At 35.1% G+C, this 23,965-nt stretch overlaps 1 protein-coding gene across 2 annotated transcripts; it reads right to left on the bottom strand.

The window, feature by feature from the left end:
* Positions 1-475: 475 nt before the first annotated feature.
* Positions 476-23,683, bottom strand: rgs14a (regulator of G protein signaling 14a). Of its 2 annotated transcripts, none has more exons than XM_039655140.2 (14): positions 23,451-23,683; positions 17,829-17,850; positions 16,607-16,755; positions 15,291-15,383; positions 10,882-11,025; positions 9,758-9,925; positions 7,973-8,051; positions 7,704-7,807; positions 6,381-6,596; positions 5,912-5,985; positions 4,461-4,587; positions 4,297-4,378; positions 2,915-2,986; positions 476-1,024 (listed from the first exon to the last, which is right to left on the bottom strand). In XM_039655140.2, the coding sequence occupies exons 1-14, from the start codon at positions 23,565-23,567 to the stop codon at positions 873-875; spliced, it is 1,599 nt and encodes a 532-aa protein (XP_039511074.2). In that variant the 5' UTR covers positions 23,568-23,683; the 3' UTR covers positions 476-872. The 2 variants fall into 2 exon arrangements, with proteins under 2 accessions (XP_039511074.2, XP_039511075.1); XM_039655141.2 differs by lacking the exon at positions 23,451-23,683 and adding an exon at positions 21,269-21,354.
* Positions 23,684-23,965: the final 282 nt, after the last annotated feature.

The following is a 23,965-nucleotide window of genomic DNA, read 5'->3' as shown; positions in this document are numbered from 1 at the left end:
TTAAATTTCTAGAGAAAAAATTCGAAATACAATCTTGAGAATAAACTCATTAAATATTGAGAATAAAGTCTGTGTTGAGGAAAAACTCGTTAAATTTCAATAAAAAAAGTCAAATACAATCTTGAGAATAAACTCATTAAATATCGAGATTAAAGTCTGTGAAAGGAGACATTTGTACAATCATCTGCTCTTTTACTTCCTACAACTCGTGGACTATATTCAGGGTTGTCTAGACTAATTTTATGGCTTTTGTACAACATCTGCTTTTATTTTACAGAAGAGAGAGGCACTAACCAAATAACACACTAACAGTAACTTGATAAATAAGCTTGAATACAGTTTTGGAACGGCACATTTTTTAAACTATTCTGAAAATGACTTTGCGTGCCTTATTTCATATCAGATTGTTTCACCACACAAAGCAAAAAAAAAAAAGTGCAAAACAAGTCAAACAGTGCAACTTCCCCACAGCAGCTCACACAAAACCGCTTTAATCAGACACTACAACTCACTGTGAACAACTCTGTGTAAGACTTCCCATAACAAATATGCTCTTAGAAATAGAAAAAGAGCACACTTGTTATTGGACAATACAATCCGATATGAAAATAAATACACATTTATGTAGTATGATCTTTTTTTAAAGGCATCTTCCCATAATTCTGCATTCTTCGATGGGCAGCGTTTTTAAGAGCTCTATATTCGATCAGTGTCTGTGATATACGAAATATACACAAATCATTCACTCTCAGGTTAAGAAATCTCACACACACACACACACAGTTTCCCTCCTCCACACAACTAACTGCTTTGAGTCTGTTAGATGCTTGTATAGTGCTCAAGGTCACGGGACATGTCCTCAGGGTCAAAGGTCAAAGGGCGCAGTCTTCATCTTGTGCGTGTTGCTGTCCGTCCCCTGCTGGCAGCTGAAGGAACTGCGGCAGCTCCAGGTGCTCTTTCGTGAGTAAGCCTCGCTGGTCGTCCACTCGACTGCACTGGGCACGGGACAGCAGCTCCACCAGAACTGAGGAAGACACCGATCCGGTTAGAAGAGAACACAAGCTGCGGTTCTGTTTAATGCTACGTTCACACCGGACGCGAATAGGGCGTCAGGCGCGAATGATTTCAATGTTAAGTCAATGCAAAGACGCTTTACGTGCGTGAAAAATTCCCGCGCCGTTCGCGCGAATTGAGCGTCTGGTGCGTTACGCGCGAATGATTCCGTTAGTGCCATTTGTGCATTCACGCGTTTGACGCGAATTTGCGTCTGCCGCCCGAGTTAAAAAATCTGAACTTTGGCGTGAATTCGCGCCGCGTCAACCAATCAGGAGCCTAGCTGCTTGCTCACGTGGTGAAGTGTCTGGATGCTTCAATAAATTATTTTGTTAATATGACTAAATGCATGTTGGGATTATGCACAACAAAGCAAATGTTTTATCACTTAAAACATTATTTCTATATACGAGACATGTTCATTTTGTATTGAATGTTATTCATTCAATATCTAGATTATATGAAATAGTATTATGATGTAAAGACAATCAACATATGTGCATAAGTTCGTGTCTGGACGTGAGAGAGAGAAAAAAAAAAGGAAAAAAAAAAAAAACAGGACAGGTTAATAATTTTTGAAGGCTGGCTCTATTTATCATCAAAACAAAAATAAATGACAGCTAGATTAGGTGGATGAGGGCGAGGGTGATCCTCGCTCCGATGCGGGACAACACACTCTCAGAAAAAAAGGTACAAAAGCTGTCACTGGGGCTGTACCTTTTCAAAAGGTACACTTTTGTACCCAAAGGCTGCATATTGGCACCTTAGTGGTACATATTAGCGCCTAAAATGTACATATTAACATCTAAAATGTACATATTAGTAACTAAAATGTACATATTAGGACCTAAAATAGACATATTAGCTCCTGAAATGTACATATTAGCACCTAAAATTCACATATTAGCACCTAAAATGTACATATTAACACCTGAAATGTACATATTAGCACCTGAAATGTACTTATTAGCACCTAAAATGTACCTATTAACACTTAAAATGTACTAATTAGCACCTAAAATGTAGCCTACATATTAACACCTAAAATGGACAAAAGTTTACCTTTTGAAAAGGTACAGCCCCAGTGATAGCTTTTGTACCTTTTTTTCTGAGAGTGCAGGTCATCAGACTGGGCGCGGGACAGGCGGAAGTACCGCTGACAGCGGCCGTCATCCAGCGCAGCTCCTGGAGCGAGAAACTCGCCAAACGGTTCGGCTCCGAAGGGTCCGGTGGACACAAATATACGGCGCCGATGATCCCCACGCCGCTGTTCTGCTCTCCAGAGTAAATACAGAGCGGTAACTCTCTCGATGAATGCTCGGTCGACATAAAAACAACGGCCGCCAACGGATTTCGATTCTGACGCGCGTAAATTTCGCTTCAAACTTTTGTTTTTACGCGCGCCAGTTTCGCTCTTGACACGCGAATTAACACAAAGTGGTGAAGCGTCAAACTAGACGCGTCAGGCGCGAATTTGACGCGCGATTCGCGTCCGGTGCGAACGTAGCATAAAGTGGACGTATCATGAAAACCTGTAAGACTTTCTCTGAAAGCATGTCAAAAAATAAGCGGTCCCCTTCTGATGTAGGAAGAGGATCTTATTATAATATTATCGGCCCTTAATCTGCACGTTTCCAGCCATGGTGCCGCCATTTAGTTTCCAGTACATGCCCGTCGATGTATGTTGGTATGCATATACGTGATTTGCATATTATACATACAGTAGTATATGAACTGCACACTATTTTCTTTCAAAATAACTAGGCAGTGCACACACACACACACACACACACTGCATAATTTGCAATGGCTTCAGATCTGAGGATGCATAACTATCATGTTTATAACACTCCTGCATTACCGTCCATCTCCTGGTGTTTTCTGGGTCTGTGGTTTGCTTTGGATGATGAAGAGGCTTGAGTCTCCAAACCAACTAAAACACACAGACACACACTGTTAAACAGGGATCACTGGATGTCATGTCAGTTAAACCTCCCCATAATCCCGTTCTTAAGGTGTGTAACGTGGTCCTCAGAGAAGATTCATTCGTGGTGCGCTACAGCACTGTGACAGGAAAGCACAACACGTCTAACGCAAACTGACACGAGAGAGAGAGAGCGAGGGAATATCACGAGAGGTTTGCAGAACTAAACTCAGACAGAGATTTCACAAGCGGAAAAGCTCAGAAATAAAAAAAGGGTTCATCATGATGACTTCAGAACTATATTTTGTCATTTTATGGAAGTTTATCCATTTAACGGTTTAGGTTTTTCTTCCACTTGGTGGAACTCATCTATTTAAAAGGAAAGAAATTCAAAATTAGACACAAACTATATATGAAGAGTTCAGATGCAAAAGCCTCTAAGTGCCATTTGAAATTTTCTTCTTTAATGATGATTTTTTATCAAACTTGTATATTTAAGTTCAGTAATTTCACTTAAATAACAATTAATAGGTAATTATCATTGCCATTTAAGTGAAATCACTGAACTTAAATATACAAGCTTGATAAAAATGATCATTCTAGAAGAAAATTTCAAATGGCACTTAGAGGCTTTTGCATCTGAACTCTTCATATATATATATAAATAAATGTACTAATCTGAATCATTTTGAGAAGTTTTTGTCTGTACAGTGTGCGTGTGTGTATATATATATATATATATATATATATATATATAAAAACACATATACACAAATATATATATACATACACACACCATTTATAGAAAAATATTTTTTAAATTATAATTCTATAATTTCAATAGATTTTATCATAATTAATATAATACACTTTTAGCTTTATATAATTATTAAAAGTATTTTACAGTTAAAAAGATTTAGATCAGATTTTATTTTAAAATTGAATAAAAAATATTCTTAAACAATTAAAATCAGAAAATTATTATTATTTATATTTATTACAAGTATAATTATACACAATGAGTTAAATTTGTATTTACATATTCATTGCACAATTTAAATAAAAACAATTTCAATAATTATCATTAAAAATATATAATAATAATATATAATTTATTGCTAAATGCATATGTAAAAAATAAATAAAAATAAATAAAAAATAATAATTATATAATATAAATAATATATATATATATATATACACACACACACACACATACATACATATATATATATATATATATATATATATATATAAAAATTTAGTTATACTTTAATAAATAATTTGATGGACAAATCAATGAACTGATGATAGAACACCTTTAACTCTGTCCAGACGCATGGTTTTGCTGGCTAGACGAAACACATTGGTGCTCAGACTTAGAGGTTCATTTGAGCCACTCTGGAACAACAAAGAAAAAAAAAAAGTTAATTATTATATGATATTTGTGCTTCTTCACATGAGTTTGCACGCGTTTACACACCAGCGTGATCTGCACATCCTGAGGTCTCAGCTCGTGTTTCTGGAGGACGGGCGAAACCGCGTCGCCCAACGTCTTGCTGGACTTCGCAATGATGCCAATCGTTCTTCCTAAAAACACAATCTCCAGCCTGTACAGACAACAGGTACAGGCTTATTCTAGCAAGATGAAACCATTTTCAAAGAAGTTTATATGTAAAATATCATTTCAGCTTGTGGACAAGGGAACATTTCTCATTTTCATTTAGATTAACGATGTACTCTAACTAAAACTGAAATAAATCAAACTATAAAAACTTTTTTAAACTAATAAAAAAAGACAACACAAAGTGTGTAAAACTAAAAAATATATATGTATATATATATATAAAAAAACTAATTGAAAATATTAATAAACAATTACATTCTCAATGACACTAAAATAACACCCCATAACTAGTCTAGATCTATATAATTATTTCAAAAATGACTAATAATCATATTATAATGCACAGATTAATATATACCGTTTCAATGAGAACTAACGCTACTGTCAATCAACCATCAGGTATTGCTATTGGCTGATGCTAATATCATCAAAATATCAGCCTAGATTACATATTGCTCTATCGGTAATAATGTTGGTTATGAATTCAAAATGGACAATTCTTGTTTTGTTTTTTGTGTGTGTGTGTGTGTGTGATATTGCATAAATGATTCTTCGGTGCACATCATTATTGTTTTAATAATCTTAAATCAGAATCTATTCATCTCGCTGCATCTCTTCTCTGATGACGTGGGCGGAGCTATAACCTGTCACTCACATGAGATCAGCCAATAGAAAACCACAACCAGCCAATCAATTCCACACAGACAAAATCAAGCCCCGCCCACATTTGTTCTAGTTCAGAAGCGTTTCGGATATACAGTAAATAAAAATAATTCAGACACCAAATTTAATTTTTGATTTTTTTTTTGCTAGTCGGTGCAGGACAATATAGTTAATTTATGTTAGTGAGGATAGCAAAATAATTCTTCATACACTAAAATTTATACAAATTTTGGGCAAAAAATTATTCACTGGTAGTCTGGACACTTTGATTAAGTGTGTTTTCTGTAAATGCTCTTTTTACACACACACACACACACTGAACAAGAAGCACTGCTTGGTCCCTGGCTGAGCTAAACTTGTATTATCTAATTGTGTAGTTCAATTTAACAGATATTCAACATAATTCAAAAGGACGGACAAAACCAGTCAAATATCCACTGATCTGAGAACCTCATATTTTATTACCATTTTCTAAACTATAGCGAATAAACGGTGATAATGTGAGAAATGTTGAAGGTGTCTGAATAAATTTTGGTTTAATAATAGGGAAAAAAAGACTATCGCAACTTGAGTTTGATGGGGAATAAAACGGGTAGGAAACAGTAAATATGTTAGTATGAAAAGCGTTTCTAAATGAGACTCACACAAAAGTAACTTTGAGTTCCAGCGTGAGCTGTTGATCTCCACACACCGAGCTGTCCTGGTCCAGAGAAAGAGGCTGTGGAGACGCACACACACAGTGTTCAGTGTCTTCACGAATACTACAAGACAAACCTGGACCAATAGCATAAAGCGATCTATAGTGTTGGACAAGTCTACAATTTGCTAACGCAAGTTAGACTGTTTCACAAAATGCGCTTACTCCATCCACCACGTTTTTTTTGTTTTGAAAAGCGTCTTTTTTTACCCAGAATGCATTGCAGTGTAGTCCTACTTAAAGGGACAGTTCACTTTGAAATTAATTTTTGGTATGTTTTAGCTTACCTCAAGGGCATCCAAGATTTGTAATTGATATTTTTAGGTCAAACCGTTCTTGTCTGTCAGTCATATAATGGTGGTCTATGGAGCATGGACAGAGAAGTCCAGATTAAATGCAGTGGGTTGTGGACTGACCTTGTCTTTGCCGTGCAGGTAAATGAGCACGTCTTTCAGGGGAAAGCCTCTCTTCTCACACAGGCTGCTGAGCATGTCTCTGAGGGTCAGGCCTGGTCTGGCAGGGGCCAAGCTGGCCGTCCCGTCCGGCAGATACACACAACAGTACTTATCAGCTGTAGGAGAACCAGAACTCAAGGCCTCTGGGTCAGAGACGGCCACACTGCAGCGTCCATTCTGATGGAGAGACAATCAAAAGATGTCCATTTAACTTAAATGAGTCACCCTCATGTCATCCAAGATGTCCATGTCTTTCTTTCTTCAGTCGAAAAGAAATGTTTTTTTATGAAAACATTCCAGGATTTTCTCCATATAATGGACGTCAATGGGGACCAAATGGTTCAAGGTCCAAATGAGAGTTTCAGTGCGGCTTCAAAGGGCTTTAAACGACTCCAGACGATGAATAAGGGTCTTATCTAGTGAAACCATCGGCCATTTCAAAAATAAATAAAAAACTTTAAGTTTTATAAGCACAAATGCTCGCCTTGCTCTGTTCTGTGATGCGCGTTCATGACTCTCCTGTTCATCAAAATGAACGAATCTTTTTTTCCGAGTCAAACCAAATGACTCGAAAAACCAAATGACTCGTCTGGAATCATTTAAAGCTGCACTGAAACTCTCATTTGGACCTTGAACCGTTTGGACCCCATTGAAGTCCATTATATGAAGAAAATCCTGGAATGTTTGTTAAAAAAACCTTAATTTCTTTTCAACTGAAGAAAGACAGACACGGACATCTCGGATGACATGGGGGTGAGTAAATTATCAGCAAAAGTTTTTTTTTTTTTTAAAGTGAACTACTCCTTTAATTTAAAGGTGCAGTTTGTCAATTTTAGTGGCATCTAGTGGTGAGGATGCGAATTGCAACCAACAGAAGTTATGGCGGTCGACAGGTCGTCGTCGTCTGACACCGCAGAGAGTAGCCAGTTAATCAATGCGGTTTCTTTACAAAGATAAATTAAGAAAATCTGTTCACTTAATTCAGTAAAACGAAATGTAATTGTGAATATTATTGATATTTGTTCATCATTGTGTCAGTGTTTTTTTCGCTGACTTTTGCTCGCTTCATTGCACGAAAACAAGACTTTGTAAAAGGGCATAATGGGTCACTTTTTTGAACTTAGGTAAAGGACTTAATTTGGCAACACCTGTTCAGCACTACAGTATGACATTGTGACACTCGAAACAGCGATCAATTTACCCAAATGTGTCACTATAATTTTGCATTTGTACTCCCTTCATGAAATACACAATCTCCAGGAACATTTGTTTTGGTGAAGATACCTCAGCTCGGCTGAATCCAGAGACCAACTCCAAGCTGCTGTTGGACTTCACGGAGATCTGAGACTCATTACGAGACACCGACACGTGCTGGTACGACTGGTCGGCTGAGAAACACACGCTGTTAGTGCAGTTCAAACCGACAGAGAAGAGAATGGTGCAAACTGTGGGCATCTGCAAACCATTACTGGCATGAAACATGCATAAGGCCAGAGCTAAGCACATCACAGAGATGCCACACACAGATAGAGAAGTGTTGAGTCAGATGGTACCTCCCCATGAGCCTCTCTTCTCTAACCTCTTCTTCCTGTTGGTCTTGCTGTCTGACGAGGGCACTTTCAATTCAACGCTCTGTTCAAAAACACACAGTGATCTACGTGAGACTTGTTCCTCTGTGGTTATTGGTCTACTTACTCACTGACACACGGCATCATATTCCCACGGCGGACTGACAAACACTTTAAACATCTGCACTGTGAGATATGAAGATATATACTGATATATAGAGACAGTTTGAGGGTTCATTTCATGGCCTACGTGGAGAAGCAGTTTCAGAATTTCCACTGCAAACTGAACTCAACATAAGACGCAGCGAAAGGAAAATGCACTCCATCAACGTGATATTTTGCAATATGAAGCAACAAACCATTGGAGCAAAACTTTGAGCGTTCGGTTCATTAAATCTGGATGAATCAAGACATTGTTTTGTGTGTTTGCTAAATATATTTAGGGCTGTCAAACGATTAATCGCATCCAAAATCAAAGTTTGAGTTTACATAATATATGTGGGTGCACTGTGTATATTTATATATATATATATATATATATATATATATATATATATATATATATATATAAATATATATATATATATATATATATATATATATATATATATATATATATATATATATATATATAAATATATAATTACACACATGCTTGTATATTTAAGAAAAAAATATTATTTATATATAAAATATTTATATTTATATATAATATAAATTATATATACAGTACATTCATGAAAATACTTCTTAAATGTATACAAGCATGCGTGTGTATTTATATATATAAAATAATTATACACAGCACACACATATATTATGTAAACACAAACTTTGATTTTGGATGCGATTAATCGCGATAAATTGTTTGACAGCCCTAATTAGTATAAACATTTAAAAATTACGGCTGTGCAAAAATTAATTGCGATTAATCGCATCCAAAATAAAAGTCTGTGTTTACATAATATATTTGTGTGTGCTGTATATAATTATTTTGTATATATAAATACCTATGCATGCATGTATATATTTAAGAATTATTTGCGTTTAAATTCTGTATATATAAAAATAAATAATCTATATTATATAAATATAAATATTTTATATATGAATAACACATTTGCTTAAATATATACATGCATGTGTGTGTATTTATATATACAAAATAATTATATATATTTTATAATTATTAATTATATATATATATATATATATATATATATATAATATTAATAATTAAAAATATAATATAGGAAAGAAATTAGTACTTATATTCAGCAAGGATGCATTAAATTATGTAAAAAAAACATTTCCAAAAGAAAAACTGCAACACAGTTTCCACAAAAATATGAAGCTTTTTTTTTTTACACTGACAATAAATCAGAAATGTTTCTTGAGCATCAAATCATCATATTAACATGATTTCTGAAGGATTCTGGAGTATAGGGTGACCAGAAGTCCCGAAAAATTCGGGACAGTCCCGAAATCTAAGCTGTTGTCCCAAATCCGCCCAAATTGTCCCGAAAAATATACTAAAACAAAATCTGGAAATGGAAAGAAAAATGGATTTAAAGTGTTCACGGGGCGAATTTGACGGTGTAAAAGCAGCATTAAGTGATTGATTGGTCAAAAAAAATAGAAAAAAGTCATTTTAAACTGTAATAATAAACTGCTGTATTTGACATGAAATAAACGCTTATCAACTCCTCAACCTTTGAAGGGTAGTTTAACGTAACTAAACCTGTGTTGAAGGGATTTTAAATGCGTTACCTTTCTGTAACTGGGAGGCGTTGCGCTCTTTTTGGACATCTTGCTTTTGGGCTCCGGGGTCCCAACGCTGGGGAGAGGACGACCCTCCACACAGGCCAGCATGCAGGTCTGGTACAGCGGAGAGCGAACGAACCTCGTGTAGCTGTCCATTTTCATTAGTTTGAAGATCTGCGGCGGGGGGAAAGAATAAACCATCACCGTCGAATCATTCCAGACGCTTCATAGTCTTAGTTTTACTGTTTAGTTACATCAAGTGAAGCAACTTTTGCAATGCCAGACTAACTCATTTGTTATGAATAATCAGATCTTTTGGTACAAATTGCAAATAATTAAATCTACACTGTGTAACTCTTTTAGTTTATTCTTAGCTAAAAACACTAATATATGTGCTCATTAATGTATATTTACTTCGTTCAAGTAATAAAGTATTCTCGTGAGTGTATAATACGCCATTGGGTAAGGGGTCGCCATGTTGCCCCTCCATCTTGAAAGTACATTAGCCAAAGAGGGACATAAGCTCCGCCTTTCGCGTTTACGTTTGAGTTAACACTCATTAACGAGGTCGAAGTGGAAGCCATGTTAATCTTGGACTACATTGGCCACCGTAGGAGTTAAAACGAAATCGGAATTGAGGAACAGAAACTAATATTCACTGGATGGTCATATACCTTTTCACCACTAGATGGGGGTAAAAATCACACAGTGTAGCTTTAATAACAAAAACACAAAAAGTCCCCCTGTAGTCAATTGTATTGTTTAAAACTCAACTTTGATCACCAAAATGACAATTCGTCATGCCTTAAAATATCTTGAATGTAACCCGACACCCTTGCCTCATTTAGTATGCACGGCTCTATGAATATGCAAACGAGCCCCGCCCCCACTCACTCCCTTCCACTGGTTGATGATCACACGTTGATCTGGTCGTTTGTGACGTCAGAAACACCAGCGATTTCAAACCGTGTTTTTGAGACTGTCTTTGGTTCACTAAAAATACTTATGAACTTTAAAAACACCACATACACACATAAACAACATTAAAAGTGATATTTTCACTACAGGGGGACTTTAAATAACTATGCTATAAATATCACAGTATTGGTATGTGATTTGTCAGTGTGTACCTGTTCCTGTGCTTTATCGAACATGTCTGGTGTCGGCGTCTCCAAAGCGCTCACTTCCACCTGCGCCGTATCGTCGATATTAACCGCATGCAGAGAGCTTTCAGACAGAAAACTGTCGTAGATGGAGCGTGCTTCTCTCTTCAGCTGAGGGGACACACAGTATGCAAACGTTTAAAGCTGATATTTGAGTCTCATTATGACTGGAAGCTTGTTTCCGCCATGAATTGAAAAAAAAAAATAGGTAATTGCAATTTTAATTGCAAGAAAGTCAAAATTGTGATTTAAACAGTCGTGTGAAAATTCTCACTCAAAAAAAAGTGTATATCTCATTTCAGACACAAGTGAGAGTTTATAAACTTGCAATTCTGACTCTTTTACCAATCAGAATTGAGATATAAAAGAGTCCTAGAGCCCTGTTTTCTAAATGGTGTTTACATGCATCATGTGTTTCTATTACAGAGGTCAAGTGTGTGTTTTCTAGACGTGGGAGTTACAGAAGATCTGTGCTTGAGTGCATCACATATGACGATGTATGCGTCTTTTAAATTTATTATTTGTTAATATGATTTTAATTAGGGGCCAAGCACCGAAGGTGCGGAGGCACCTATTGTATCTGTGCCGGTTCTTATTATTATTATTATTATTATTATTATTATTCTTCTTCCGACTGGGCGTCTATGGCAGCCCATAGACCGGTTTGCGGGAAAGTTGTTTTGGTTTGACATTCTGATAGAGGACAGTCCCAACTTTAAATACACCAATTTTGGTGTCTCTAACTCATTCCCTCTAGCGCCACCAACTGTCCAAAGTTTCACTTTTATTATGCTAATAACTTTTGAACCGTAAGACCTATCAACAAAATTCTTTTTTCCTCTTATTCCTGAGCTCATGCCGATTCGATCGCACCCTATGACGTCATTTTCCGTCATAAAAAAACGGCCGCCATTTTGAATTTTCCAAAAAACGTACTTTTGCGAACTCGTCCTAGACCATTTGTCCGATTTTCACCAAAATCGCACCGGATCATCTCCAGACAGTGCTGACAAAAAGTTATGGAATTCAAGATAATTCGAATAACCGTTTTCGATAAACGCACAAACTAATTTTACGTAACGCTTGCGAAAACAGACGTAAGGCTTTATCTCCGCAACGCTTCATCCTATTCAGACCAAACTTGGTACATGTAATCACAAGCATGACTTGAGGCTACATGCAGCGTTTCGGCGCAGCGCCACCTAGTGGTCCGGAGATATGAAAAATGGCTATTTTCGCTCATAACTTCTGAACGGTTTCTCCAAAAATCAAAAACTTGGTCTCGTTAGATTCAGGGCGTCATGCCGAGTCGACCGATATCCAATTTTCCCAGATCGGCCATTTTGGCTGTCGGCCATTTTGAATTATGTGCTAAAATGCTGTATTTTTTGAACGCATGAACGAATTGTTACGAAACTCGGTATGGGTCATCAGTACGATGCCCTGAAGGAGCCTGAGAAGTTTCGAAACAGCGCCACCTAGTGGTGAATTGTTTTTTTCAAACGCTTATAACTTTGGGTGTGGTACACTTATTTTCACGGGAGTCATATTTTTTAGGTCCTGAATCGTTGCCGAGTCCAACGATACTAAACATGCTGGGTTTCGTGTTACGGTTGGTGTAGCGTAGCGATTTAGCGCGAAAAAAACACTTGGCGATATCTTCAAAACCGCTGTTCCGATCGAGACGAAACCACCGCCAGAAACACGGAATCATAGCTTGTTAACTATATGCAAATGCCCAAATGCGAAAATATTGATAGTAAGGGGTAGTAAAATTCAAACAAAGTCATGTGTCAGTCATTTTTTACGTGTTTTTTCATATAAATGTTTATAACTCGGAAGTGAATTGAGATATTTGCACCAAAATTGACACACATATGTATGGGGTCACTCTGAGGACACATAAAAAAAATTGTGGGACTGAGCCTCTTGGTGGCGCTATAATAGAACAAAACGTGAAATTCCCATTGACTTCAATAGAGTTTTGTGAAATAAAATGCTATACTAAACAAATGCATTGGTGTAATATTACAAAACTCAGTGTGTGCCATAAGCAGCATGCCCTGAAGGTACTCAAAAGATTTTGAGACAGCGCCAACTGTTGGTCAAAAGTTATAATTAATTTCTGAGAACGCTAATAACTTTTGAATAAATTTACCTATTGCAATGAAACTGATCTTAATAGATTCCTTGGATTATGCCGAAAAACATAGATATCAGGTTTTCCATAATCAGACAAACGTCCTGTTCGCCATCTTTATTTCTTTGAAAAACCTTCTTTTTCGAACTCCTCCTAGACCGTTTGTCCGATTTTCACGAAAATTGAATCGTATCATCTCCAGACCGTGTCGACTAAAAGTTATGAATTGCACGATGATAGACAAAACCGTTTTCGTATACCACAGCATCAAAATTTAGGCATGCTGCCAAAATGACTATTTAGGCTTTATCTCTGCTATGCCTTCACATTTTGACACCAAACTTTGCATGTGTCATTGTCACCTCACTCTGACCACATCACATCTATTTCGTAACTGCGCCACCTATTGTTCGAAAGTGATAACCCATTAAATCATCTTATAAGTTAATGTTTATGTGATTTTCTTAGCCATTTGCCCAAAGTTCTCTCAAAATGCCCTTAATTGCTCCTTGCTGCAGTTGGTCTGCCACTCCTTGCCATTTTGGCATATGTTGCCGCTTCTTGCGCTTGGCCCCGGTAATGGCTGCTTGCAGCTATATTTCATTATAAACCCCTATTTAAGTAAAAATAACGAGTTCATAGCAGTGGCGGTTTATGCTAAACATGCATAAGTGAGCAGAGAAATCTAGACTTGCTCTTACACTAACTCGGACGCCTAACTTTACTTCACTATATATTAAATCCTAATCTAATTATGATAAATTGTATATCGTTGGAAAGGTCTAAGACTCCTAAATAGATATTCTACCCCTGTTTTGTGTTACAAATTATGTAGGAAGAGTAATTGATGAATTTATGACAAGAGCGCACCTCAAAAAATCTGGTCTGACCTGTCACAAAAAGTCGATGCACCCACTTTTAATCATTGAAACTTCTATTTTCATGCTTAAAGTTCATAATAAAACATATCCTCTAAAAATTATAATATATATATATATATATATATATATTATCCTCTAAAATCTAAAATTTTTATCGCCTTTTTTATTATATCACATATTTTAGTAGTTATCATAAATTAGGTATCATTTGAAAGCTTATAAACTCAGAATTCATCCTGTGAAAACCGTTTTATAGTTGAACATTGCATTACCATAGAAACGGTACTTATTTTATCAGGCTCCTCCCCTTTTGGGCATCATTATATTTCATGATTTATGATCAAAACCTTTTCTAATCTTGACAAAACACATATTTTCAGAAAGGTCTGAGTCTTAAGGTTCCAAATTTTGTGACAGATTGATATTCGGACAGAAATGTATTAATTTGTTAAGGCAGAATGTACACAACTAAATTCAATGGAATTCAATGGCACCTGGTGGCTATTTTTGGTACTACGCCTAAACAAAATCTCATGGGAACTTCAATTTTTGTGATATCAACTTCAAATTTGGAACATAGCTTGGTTATATTTATGGCTTTGATTTTATAGTAAAAAATATATTTTATATAAAATAAAAAATATATAGTACAGTATATTTGATTCACTATGAATTTAAACTTCCATAACTTTTTCATACTTTCATTTTTTGAAGTGTTTTCACTTTAACAATAATCTGCTGAGTGTTTTCTTTAAAACAAGACCAAACTTGGGCATATTCCAAAGCATTCTTGAATTACAACCATTTAAGTTTAAATACTGCATTTTAACCCCCATTCTCCACGATTTGGCTCCATTTATTGATTATATAGATCATTTTTTTGTCAGACACCACCCATAGTTGAACTTGCTCCTCATTTAATGGTTTGAGACACGTTTTACACTAAAATCAAGCAATGTTGCACCACATTTTACTTGTGTTACGTTGCATCTCGTGAGATTAGGACTGTTTTGGAGATCTATTGTGCCGTTGAGAAAGGCGTTAAACCCCAGATAGCTTGAAGACGACTAGTAAGTGTCTATTAGTTTGAGGTTTGTCTGTGTAAAATGCTAATATGCAATTATAAGATGGCGTGCATTTCACAAGATTGCACATTCACATATTAAACATCATAAAGATGAAAAAAAAACAAAAAAACTAATCGAGTCCAATACACACAGACACATTTCTCACTCATTGGAAGTCATAATGCATCTACAAAAATCCAAAACTGTCTATTCCTGGTTAAAATGGGATTTTTCCCCCTTTTTAAATGAAATTTAATTCCCATATCAATTTTATACATCTGTGCATACCTCTTCCAGTCTCGTAGACGGGATTTTCTTGTACTTTTCACAGGCTTGGTAGAACAGGATATTCTCAGCACTCACTTCTGATCTGAGAAACGCCTGTGCGGGAAAAAACAAAACATTTCAATGCTTCACAGATCATATCCAAACGTAAAGTATGTGTTTTTATGAATAAACTTCCTTTTGACCGATAACTTGAAGTGTGAAGTAACACATTTAGTTTTAATAACTTGAAATGCAGAATCTCTTGAAACGTAATAGCAGAAATTTAACACACTAAAGCAATGCGATATTTGACTGGTCAAGCGTGTCCATAGCAGACTGGTGGGCGTGGCTTCTGTCGGCAACATGCCCAGTGCATTATGGGTGTTGAAGTTTTCCTCCCTATTTGGCGAACGGGAAGACAAGAGCCTTATTTCTCGGTTTTCTATCAGAAAATCATGTGTTAATGTTTATAATATCTTTATGTCCTAGTCACATTTCGCAGATTAGAGCTGGACAGTAATATAATTACATTTTGGGACAATAAAAGCTATTAAAGCAGCTGAGATTTGCTATATTGCTTTATGTGACTATATTATGTGGATTAAAGTTGGAAATAACATACTCTCTAAACAATGCTGGGTTGTTTTAACCCAAAATTGGGTCAAATATGGACAAACCCAAATGTTGGGTTAAAAATATAACCCAACTTCAACTTTCAACAATATTTTTAACCCAACATTTGGGTTTGTCCATATTGGACCCAGATTTGGGTTAAAACAACCCAGCATTTTTAGAGTGTACTGTATGTAAATAAACTTGTTTTTTTTTTTATTTATGATTTAACACGATATTAGCAGCAATGGCAATATTCATGACAATCAACAGTATTTACATTTTTTTAAATAACTGATTACAAACACTTCAATACATTTTTTTTTTAAAGACCAAATTGTTAAATTGTTGTAAACAATCAATATACTGTACATAAATCCTGTTTAAATAGTATGGTACATCTCTAAATGCTCACACAAACTATATATATTTTTCTACAGCGATTACATCATCTTATTTGCATCTTTACTGTAATATGGACAGCAATATTGATCTTTATATAAGATTTTAAAGCAGAAGCAGAATAAAAAAAAAATTTTCTTGGTAAATTAATCTTCCAGAGCGCACAAATACAACAAGATATTAGTTAAATTAAATAAATATATATGAAAAAGTTAAATGGCACAGTTAGGATTAAGCCCATTAACACTAATATTATAGATAATGTGAATAAATAAAAAGATATTGCATTAAACTAAACAGCGGTAAGAAGTCTAAAAACTTACAGTGAAGTATCGCACACCGACATGGTCTTCAAGCAGCCGCTCGAAACACACGGCCCAGCTGACCACGCGACTGGCTGGACCACCTGACCCGCTCGAGCTCTCTGATAGGCTGGAGCTGCTGCCACGGCTGGATAGCTTGAGGTTCAGCTCTGTGAGGAGTGCGATCGAGTTAATGACCACGAGACCGATGTTACAGCAAGTTCTAGAGTAGGCCCGTCTCCATTATTCATTAATGATCAGATCAGGGTTATTTGGTCTAATCGCAAATACTTAAAATAACTGCAATTGTTACTCAAAAAAAGGACATTGAAGCACTTAAAGAAATGCCACTCATGTACAATATAATCTACTTTTCCAGTAACAGAATATAATAATATTTAAAAAAATGGATTGTGGATTCAATCAAAGCCAAACAAAGCAAATAAAATTAAGTTATTAATTTTTTTAAAGCATTAAAGTGAATCATATGAGCCTATTTACACAGTAGTGGCCAAAAGTGATATCTTTAAGATTTTTATTTTATTTTATTTTACAAGTTCAATTAAAGGATCCAAACATGAGAAACACAGTTTATATTTTTTTATATATTTTACATTAGTAGAAAAAAACTAAACCCTAAACCTGGTTATGGTATTTATCAGACTCAATTATTTGGCAAATTACAGATAAGTATTTTTTTTACAATGCAAAAAAAAAAACACATGAAAAAGCCTATATTGTCTACAACAATCAAACATTAGTATAACTTTGCATGACAGCCTGACCAAAAATATTGTCCGCACAATTTGTTATGAGTGGAGGCGGGGCTCATTTGCATATTCATAGAACCGCGCATTCTAAATAAGGCAAGGGTGTCGAGTTACATTCAAGATATTTTAAGGAATTCGTTTTTTAATTAAAAACGGAAAACTTTTGGTGATAAAAGATGAGTTTAAAAGGGATAAAATTATTGACTACAGGGGGACTTTAACTTTAATATTATTTGAATAAAAAGTGAAGATGTTGATTTTCCAAGGCTAGATATAACTTTTGGCCACTACTGTTTATTATTATTTAATAGATTCAAAGTAAAAAAAAAAAACATCATGTTAGTTTGTACATTGTAAATGACATGACCAAAACAGAATTAAATTGTTAATAGCAATTATTTACATTACAATTAATTGTCAGAAGTTGATGATGGTGACAGGCTTATTCTACAATGTAAAGAGATGAAACTCACCACCATCAGAAACCGCCTGGGTCTGCAAGAGCAAACACACACACACACACACACAATCATGAATAGTCATAGTGTGTCATAGTCATGAATTAAACGAGAAAAGCATCACAGGAAACAGCATTTTAACAGCTGCATGGTTTTTTTTTTCTCAGCTCACAGGAAATGGGTGTTGAACAACATTTATAAATTGTATTGGAAGACATGACAGCATGACACACACGACCAAAAAGAGTGCAAGGTGTTAATTATTTCGACTGACTCTCCGACCAAACACATCCGTGTGATTGAAAGCCTCATCGCCATGGAAACAATGTGGAAACCTGATTGAGAAATGCTCATTTTCTCTGTGGCTCAACATGCATTTGTATTTTCTTCTCACCATAGAAGTGAATTATAATTATTGCAGAATAACCCAAGCTATACACTCTTAGAAGAAAAGGTTCTATATAGAACCTTAAAAAGTTCTATCAGCGCTACGTATTTGGAACCCCTAAAAGGTTCTATACACTCTTAAAAAAGGGTTCCTAGAACCTTGGGGTTCCATATTTGGGCAATAGAACCTTTTACCAAAAAAAAATGGTTCTATATAGAACCATTTTGGAGTTCCATATATGAAGCGGGGGATGGAACCATTTCTGGTTCTAAATAGAACCATTTCTTCCAAGAGTGCACATTTGATCAGTTTATGCATTTCCCATGGAATCAAACCCTTGACCTTGGCGTTGCGAGCGCCAATCATTATAAAGCCTTAGAATACATCCCTTGCCTTTCAGATTCAGCTTAACTTCAGCACCAATTTGTTCAAAAGGAAGCAATTCGATTGATCAAATCTTGAAAAAGGGTTGTTCAAAAAGAAAAAAAAAAGGATTGTGAAATCAGTTAAGAAACCCAGATTGGATTGAGGTTGATCAGGATCAAAATATCAGTTAAGGTGAAACTCAAAAAATTAGAATAAGGTGCAAAAGTTCATTTATTTCAGTAATTCAACTTAAAAGGTGAAACTAATATATTATATAGACTCTAGATATTTCAAGCCTTTATTTGTTATCATTTTGATGATTATGGATTACAGATATGAAAACCTTTTCACAATATTCTAATTTTGACCGTATATATTTTTATTTCACTCTTGATTTTTAAATATCAAAGTTATAACGTAGAAGTATATAAGGCTTAAAGTAAAAAAAAAAAAGATTTTGGTATTAGGGATGCACCGATATGAACATTTTTGCTGATACTGATAACCGATAATTAATACTATTTGAAAGCCAATAACCGATATATTGGCCAATAAATCTAAATCCAAGTTTTTATATATATTCTGAGAGCCTGATTACAAAAACAAAAGTCTCACCATTAAAAGCCATGTCCCAAACACAATATAATTTTATGTAGCCGATTTGACAGACTTGCACATGTTGAACTGAACTATATTTTCTTTTTTGAAGTGATTCCAAACATATTTCAACCAGTTCAAAACCATTATGTTGAACAGTGCGCATCTGAAAAGGAGATAATAATACATTATTTATCCGCTTTAATATATTGGGCGAATAACGATAACAGTCAAAATGAACATATATCAGCCGACACAGATATGTTGACCGATATATATCGTGCATCCCTATTTGGTATCCTCTAAACAAATAAATAAATAACTGTATTGGCATAATCAGAGATGAACCAGTCGAAAGTAGTTTTTAATAACTGCATCATTTATTTGTGGGTCACATGAGGAGCTACGGAAACCCTAAAGGGACACGGTGATGGGACGAAAAAATAATTTTAATGTTTTTACGTTCTCTTGCAAATGTTTTGCGTTCCCACAAGAGACTTTGCATTCACTCTCTTGAGTTCTTTGCCCCTGAACACAAGGTTTCAAGGGGACAAACATAAGCATTTAAATATATAATTATTCTCTAATTTCATATTTCTTACAAAAGTAAGATGGATTACCTGATCCTGGACAAAACTAGATATTTCTGATCCAGATTAATGTTTTCCAACAACTGGGCCCTGAGGATAATTCAACAGCCAATGCAAAGTCCAGATGGGAAAAGGAGTCGTACAAGACAAGTTCACTTAAATTAAATTGTTATACGTTTTAAATCCTAATAAATAACGATAAGGGGCAAAATTGAGGAAAAAAATCTATTTCATGAAGACAATTTTGATATTGGTCTCATAAAAAATATATAGCAACAATTATTGATATTATTGTCTTGACTTGTATGTAAAGTATTGTTATATTTATTTTGGCGGAATGGGTTATTGTGGAGGAATAGCTTTAACTTTGATTGTATCTGCTTTATGCTAATGCTTTGAAAAAGTTGATGTATATAAAATCAACTTAAAACCAGTTGATGTATATAAAATCAACTATAAATGTATATAAAAATATATAGCAACAAAGACAATAGCCTATATATATATATATATATATATATATATATATATATATATATATATATATATATATATATATATTAGGGCTGTGCAAAAATTAATTGCGATTAATCGCATCCAAAATAAAAGTCTGTGTTTACATAATATATTTGTTTGTGCTGTATATAATTATTTTGTATATATATAAATACACACACATGCATGTATATATTTAAGAAAATGTGTGAAAATTCATATATAAATTATATATTTATATAATATAGATTTTAAGATTTTCAGAATTTAAGCGCAAATAATTCTTAAATATATACATGCATGCATTGGTATTTATATATACAAAATAATTATATACAGCACATACAAATATATTATGTAAGCACAGACTTTTATTTTGGATGCGATTAATCGCAATTAACTTTTGCACAGCCCTAATATATATATATATATTGTATTACATACATTTTTCTGTAATTAATCGCACCTAACATTAAAGATTTATATATATATATATATATATATATATATATATATATAATTTTATTTATTTATTTATCTATGTGTGTGTGTATATATATATATATATATATATATATACACAGTATATATATATATATATATATATATATATATTAATGTTAGATGCGATTAATTATAGAAAAATGTGTAATTAGTTAATTTCTTGTCAGTGCAATACAAATAGTAATCATATTTGCCTCATAAGACACCCAAAAACCATTTAACCAACTTCTAGGGACAATTTTGTCCTCAAATCAAACACACACACAGACAGTGTGCAAACACAAGTCCCCTCAGACTCGCTGTGGGAGTAAAAACAGACCAGGACTAGAAGTAAACATCTGTAATCCATCAGAGATGATCCACCAAACACCACTCTCCAGACTACAAATATCTCTCGCATAAAGTTAAAATAGCAACAAGGTTAAAAACATGAGCATGATCCCACAATAAAGCAACTCTCGCATCATCATCAAAACGAGCCAATCAGAGAAGCCGCAGGCCTGAACCCGACTCACCATCTGACCCGCTGGCACTGCCAGAGTCTTCATTTTCTTGGACATGTCCACATCAGGATCGGGTCGAGCCGAAGCGTTTCCCTCTACTGAGTCTCTGTCTGACACACCCTCTTTCTTACAGCGCTGTCACTTCCTGTTCGAAAGGGAAGTCTTACCATAGCAACACACCGCAAGAGGAACTGTGGTTTGTCGGAGTGAAACCTCCTCCGTGACTGAGCAGGGCTTTGTGTGGTGCGAGACCCACCTAACCCTGCGCCCGTCCATTTAAACGAACAGATCAACGAGACCTACTGTAAATCAACATCAACCACAGACGAGAACCGCCACCTGACGCCCTGAAGCCGTCAAACCGCCGCTTGCTCAACATGGACACCTTTATTGAGCACTAAACAATGAGCAGACAGATTATATGGGAGATAATAAATAATACATCAACTGGAGCCAGACCGATACAACACTATCTCACGACCAATTCGTACGAATTCGACGCATGATTAAAAAGTGGCTAATTCGTACGACCTCACTCGTACTAATTCGTATGATTTGTCTAAACCCACGTGATGGTTAGGTTTAGGGGCGGGGTCAGGGGTAGGTCATTCGTACGAATTCATACGAATTGGCCAATTCGTAAAATATGTACGATTTAGCAAAATTGTATTAATTCGTACGAGTGAGGTCGTATGAATTGATACGAATTAGCCACTTTTTAATCATTCGTCGAATTCGTACGACTTGGTCGTGAGATCGGCGATATTAGGCATTTTCCAAACTATCGGTATCGGCAGTTATAATTAGAGCCCGACGATAAAGGATTTTGAAGGCCGATACCGATACAAATATTTTGGGGTTTTAAAATCCGATATTCCGATATATCGGCCGATATTTTTTTTTTTATTAAATATTGTTGGATTTCACACACGTGTAAAAGAAAAGCGAACTTTTCTGCACAAGATATGTTTGATACTTTTTCTCTAGGTCTAAATGTTCACTCCTCGCAAGTATAACTTACATTTTACAATGCAGGGACTGTAACTAGAGATATGCTAGTCATAAATACAGTAATCATTACTTTATTTAGGCTGAAAAAGTTCATTGTGGTTTCCAAGCTCATTAATGTTAACGTTAGCGGTCTTCCACTGATGATAGTGGCGTTAGCTAGCTTTGTGGTTAGCTAGTCTATGATGAGCCATAATTTAGCAATAGATAACGTCATACTGCAAATTGTAAAACATACATTTTCAATATAACAGGCCAAGGAGAGATGATTGAAGCGTGTTTCGTCCGTTTTTATTTTATTTTTTAAATATTCAACCTGCAAATCGGGCTTAAAAAACAAGTCAGAATAAGATCAAATTAGACCATTGGGGTAAGATGCGCCACCAGAATTGGCACAGAAGGCCCCAAGTAATACGTTGTTACTGTTTTTTAACTTATTGTAATTAATGGGGTTATTTTTCAGTATTTCCATGAATGGGATCTACATTTCAGACAACTTGAACATTTTGCTTGCCTTATTTAGCTAAAAACTTTGGACCAAAAAAAACATGGCCTCCTATTGGGTCAACTGTATTTTTCAACAGAAGTCTCTCGATTCATAGGAAACAAAAAGCTATGTGTATTTTGGAAATTTGAAGGACTAAAATCATTTAAAAAAGAGACACAAATCTAATAAGTAGGGCAAGACGGAGTTAGAGGAAGTAAAAAGATCGAATTTGATCATAGGGGTAAGATGAGCCACCAGATTTAGCATGTTGTTATAGTTTTGTTATATTTAGATGTAAAAATTATTGCAATTAATGGGGTTATTATTCAATATTTCCACGAATTTGATCTACATTTCAGAGATCTTTGCTTTCTTTAAAACCTTTATGTTAAGTTGAGTGAAATCATTAAATTTTTCATTCATAGTGTTGCTATAAGGCCTATAACATATTTTCAATTAAAATGAGCCATTAAAATGCTAAATAAAATAAATATATCAAATTATAAATTATATCAAAAGTCATATATCATTCTGTAAAGTTTGTCCCATAGCCTACATTTCGTTAAATAGACATATCTTAATATGTTACAATTAATGCACACTGTCCCTAAGAGGGACATCTGTCCCCATGTTACCATATGTATTTTTATATGAACAACAAGTTTAATCACATCAGATCGTCGTGATTGTCCAGAATACCTGATCGTCGCTCGAGCGCATCTCCCGCCGCACGCGACTCCTGGCGAACTTGATCTGTGAAGACGCTCCTCGGGCCAGCCGGCAGAAGCTGTGGCCTAGAGATCTTATCGCCACCATAACAACACCTGAACAGCAGCCGAGAACACTGGAGACTGTGTGCGTTTACCTGGCCTGTGCGACACACGCGTTCATGTGCGTTCGACGCGCCTCAACTTCAAACAGGTGAGCGGGGAATCAGCTGACACGCATGCGCAGACCGCGCACATGACTTTTATGTCACACAATAAATTAAATTAAATTAAATTAAATTAAATTAAATTAAATTAAATTAAATTAAATTAAATTAAATTAAATTAAATTAAATTAAATTAAATTAAATTAAATTAAATTAAATTAAATTACAGCTAACTGTAGCTTATTTAGTTGCTGGTAGAGGTTTATAACCTTTGCCAGTCAGCAGGGGGAGGCAGATCCATATGCATTAATCAATTAGCCTAATTTTTAAAAAAGGACAG

Source organism: Pimephales promelas, chromosome 9 (assembly GCF_988280905.1).
Source record: "Pimephales promelas chromosome 9, fPimPro1.hap1.1, whole genome shotgun sequence".
Lineage (NCBI taxonomy): Eukaryota > Metazoa > Chordata > Actinopteri > Cypriniformes > Leuciscidae > Pimephales > Pimephales promelas.
This window is presented reverse-complemented; position numbering and strand designations above follow the sequence as displayed.

Coding starts and splice junctions, on each gene's coding strand:
- rgs14a (XM_039655140.2), bottom strand. CDS start 23,567: ATGGTGGCGATAAGATCTCTAGGCCACAGCTTCTGCCGGCTGGCCCGA. Junction 16,756..17,828: donor CCAGGCGGTTTCTGATGGTG/GTGAGTTTCATC, acceptor CACTCCTCACAG/AGCTGAACCTCAAGCTATCC. Junction 4,588..5,911: donor GAACTCAAAGTTACTTTTGT/GTGAGTCTCATT, acceptor TTGTCTGTACAG/GCTGGAGATTGTGTTTTTAG.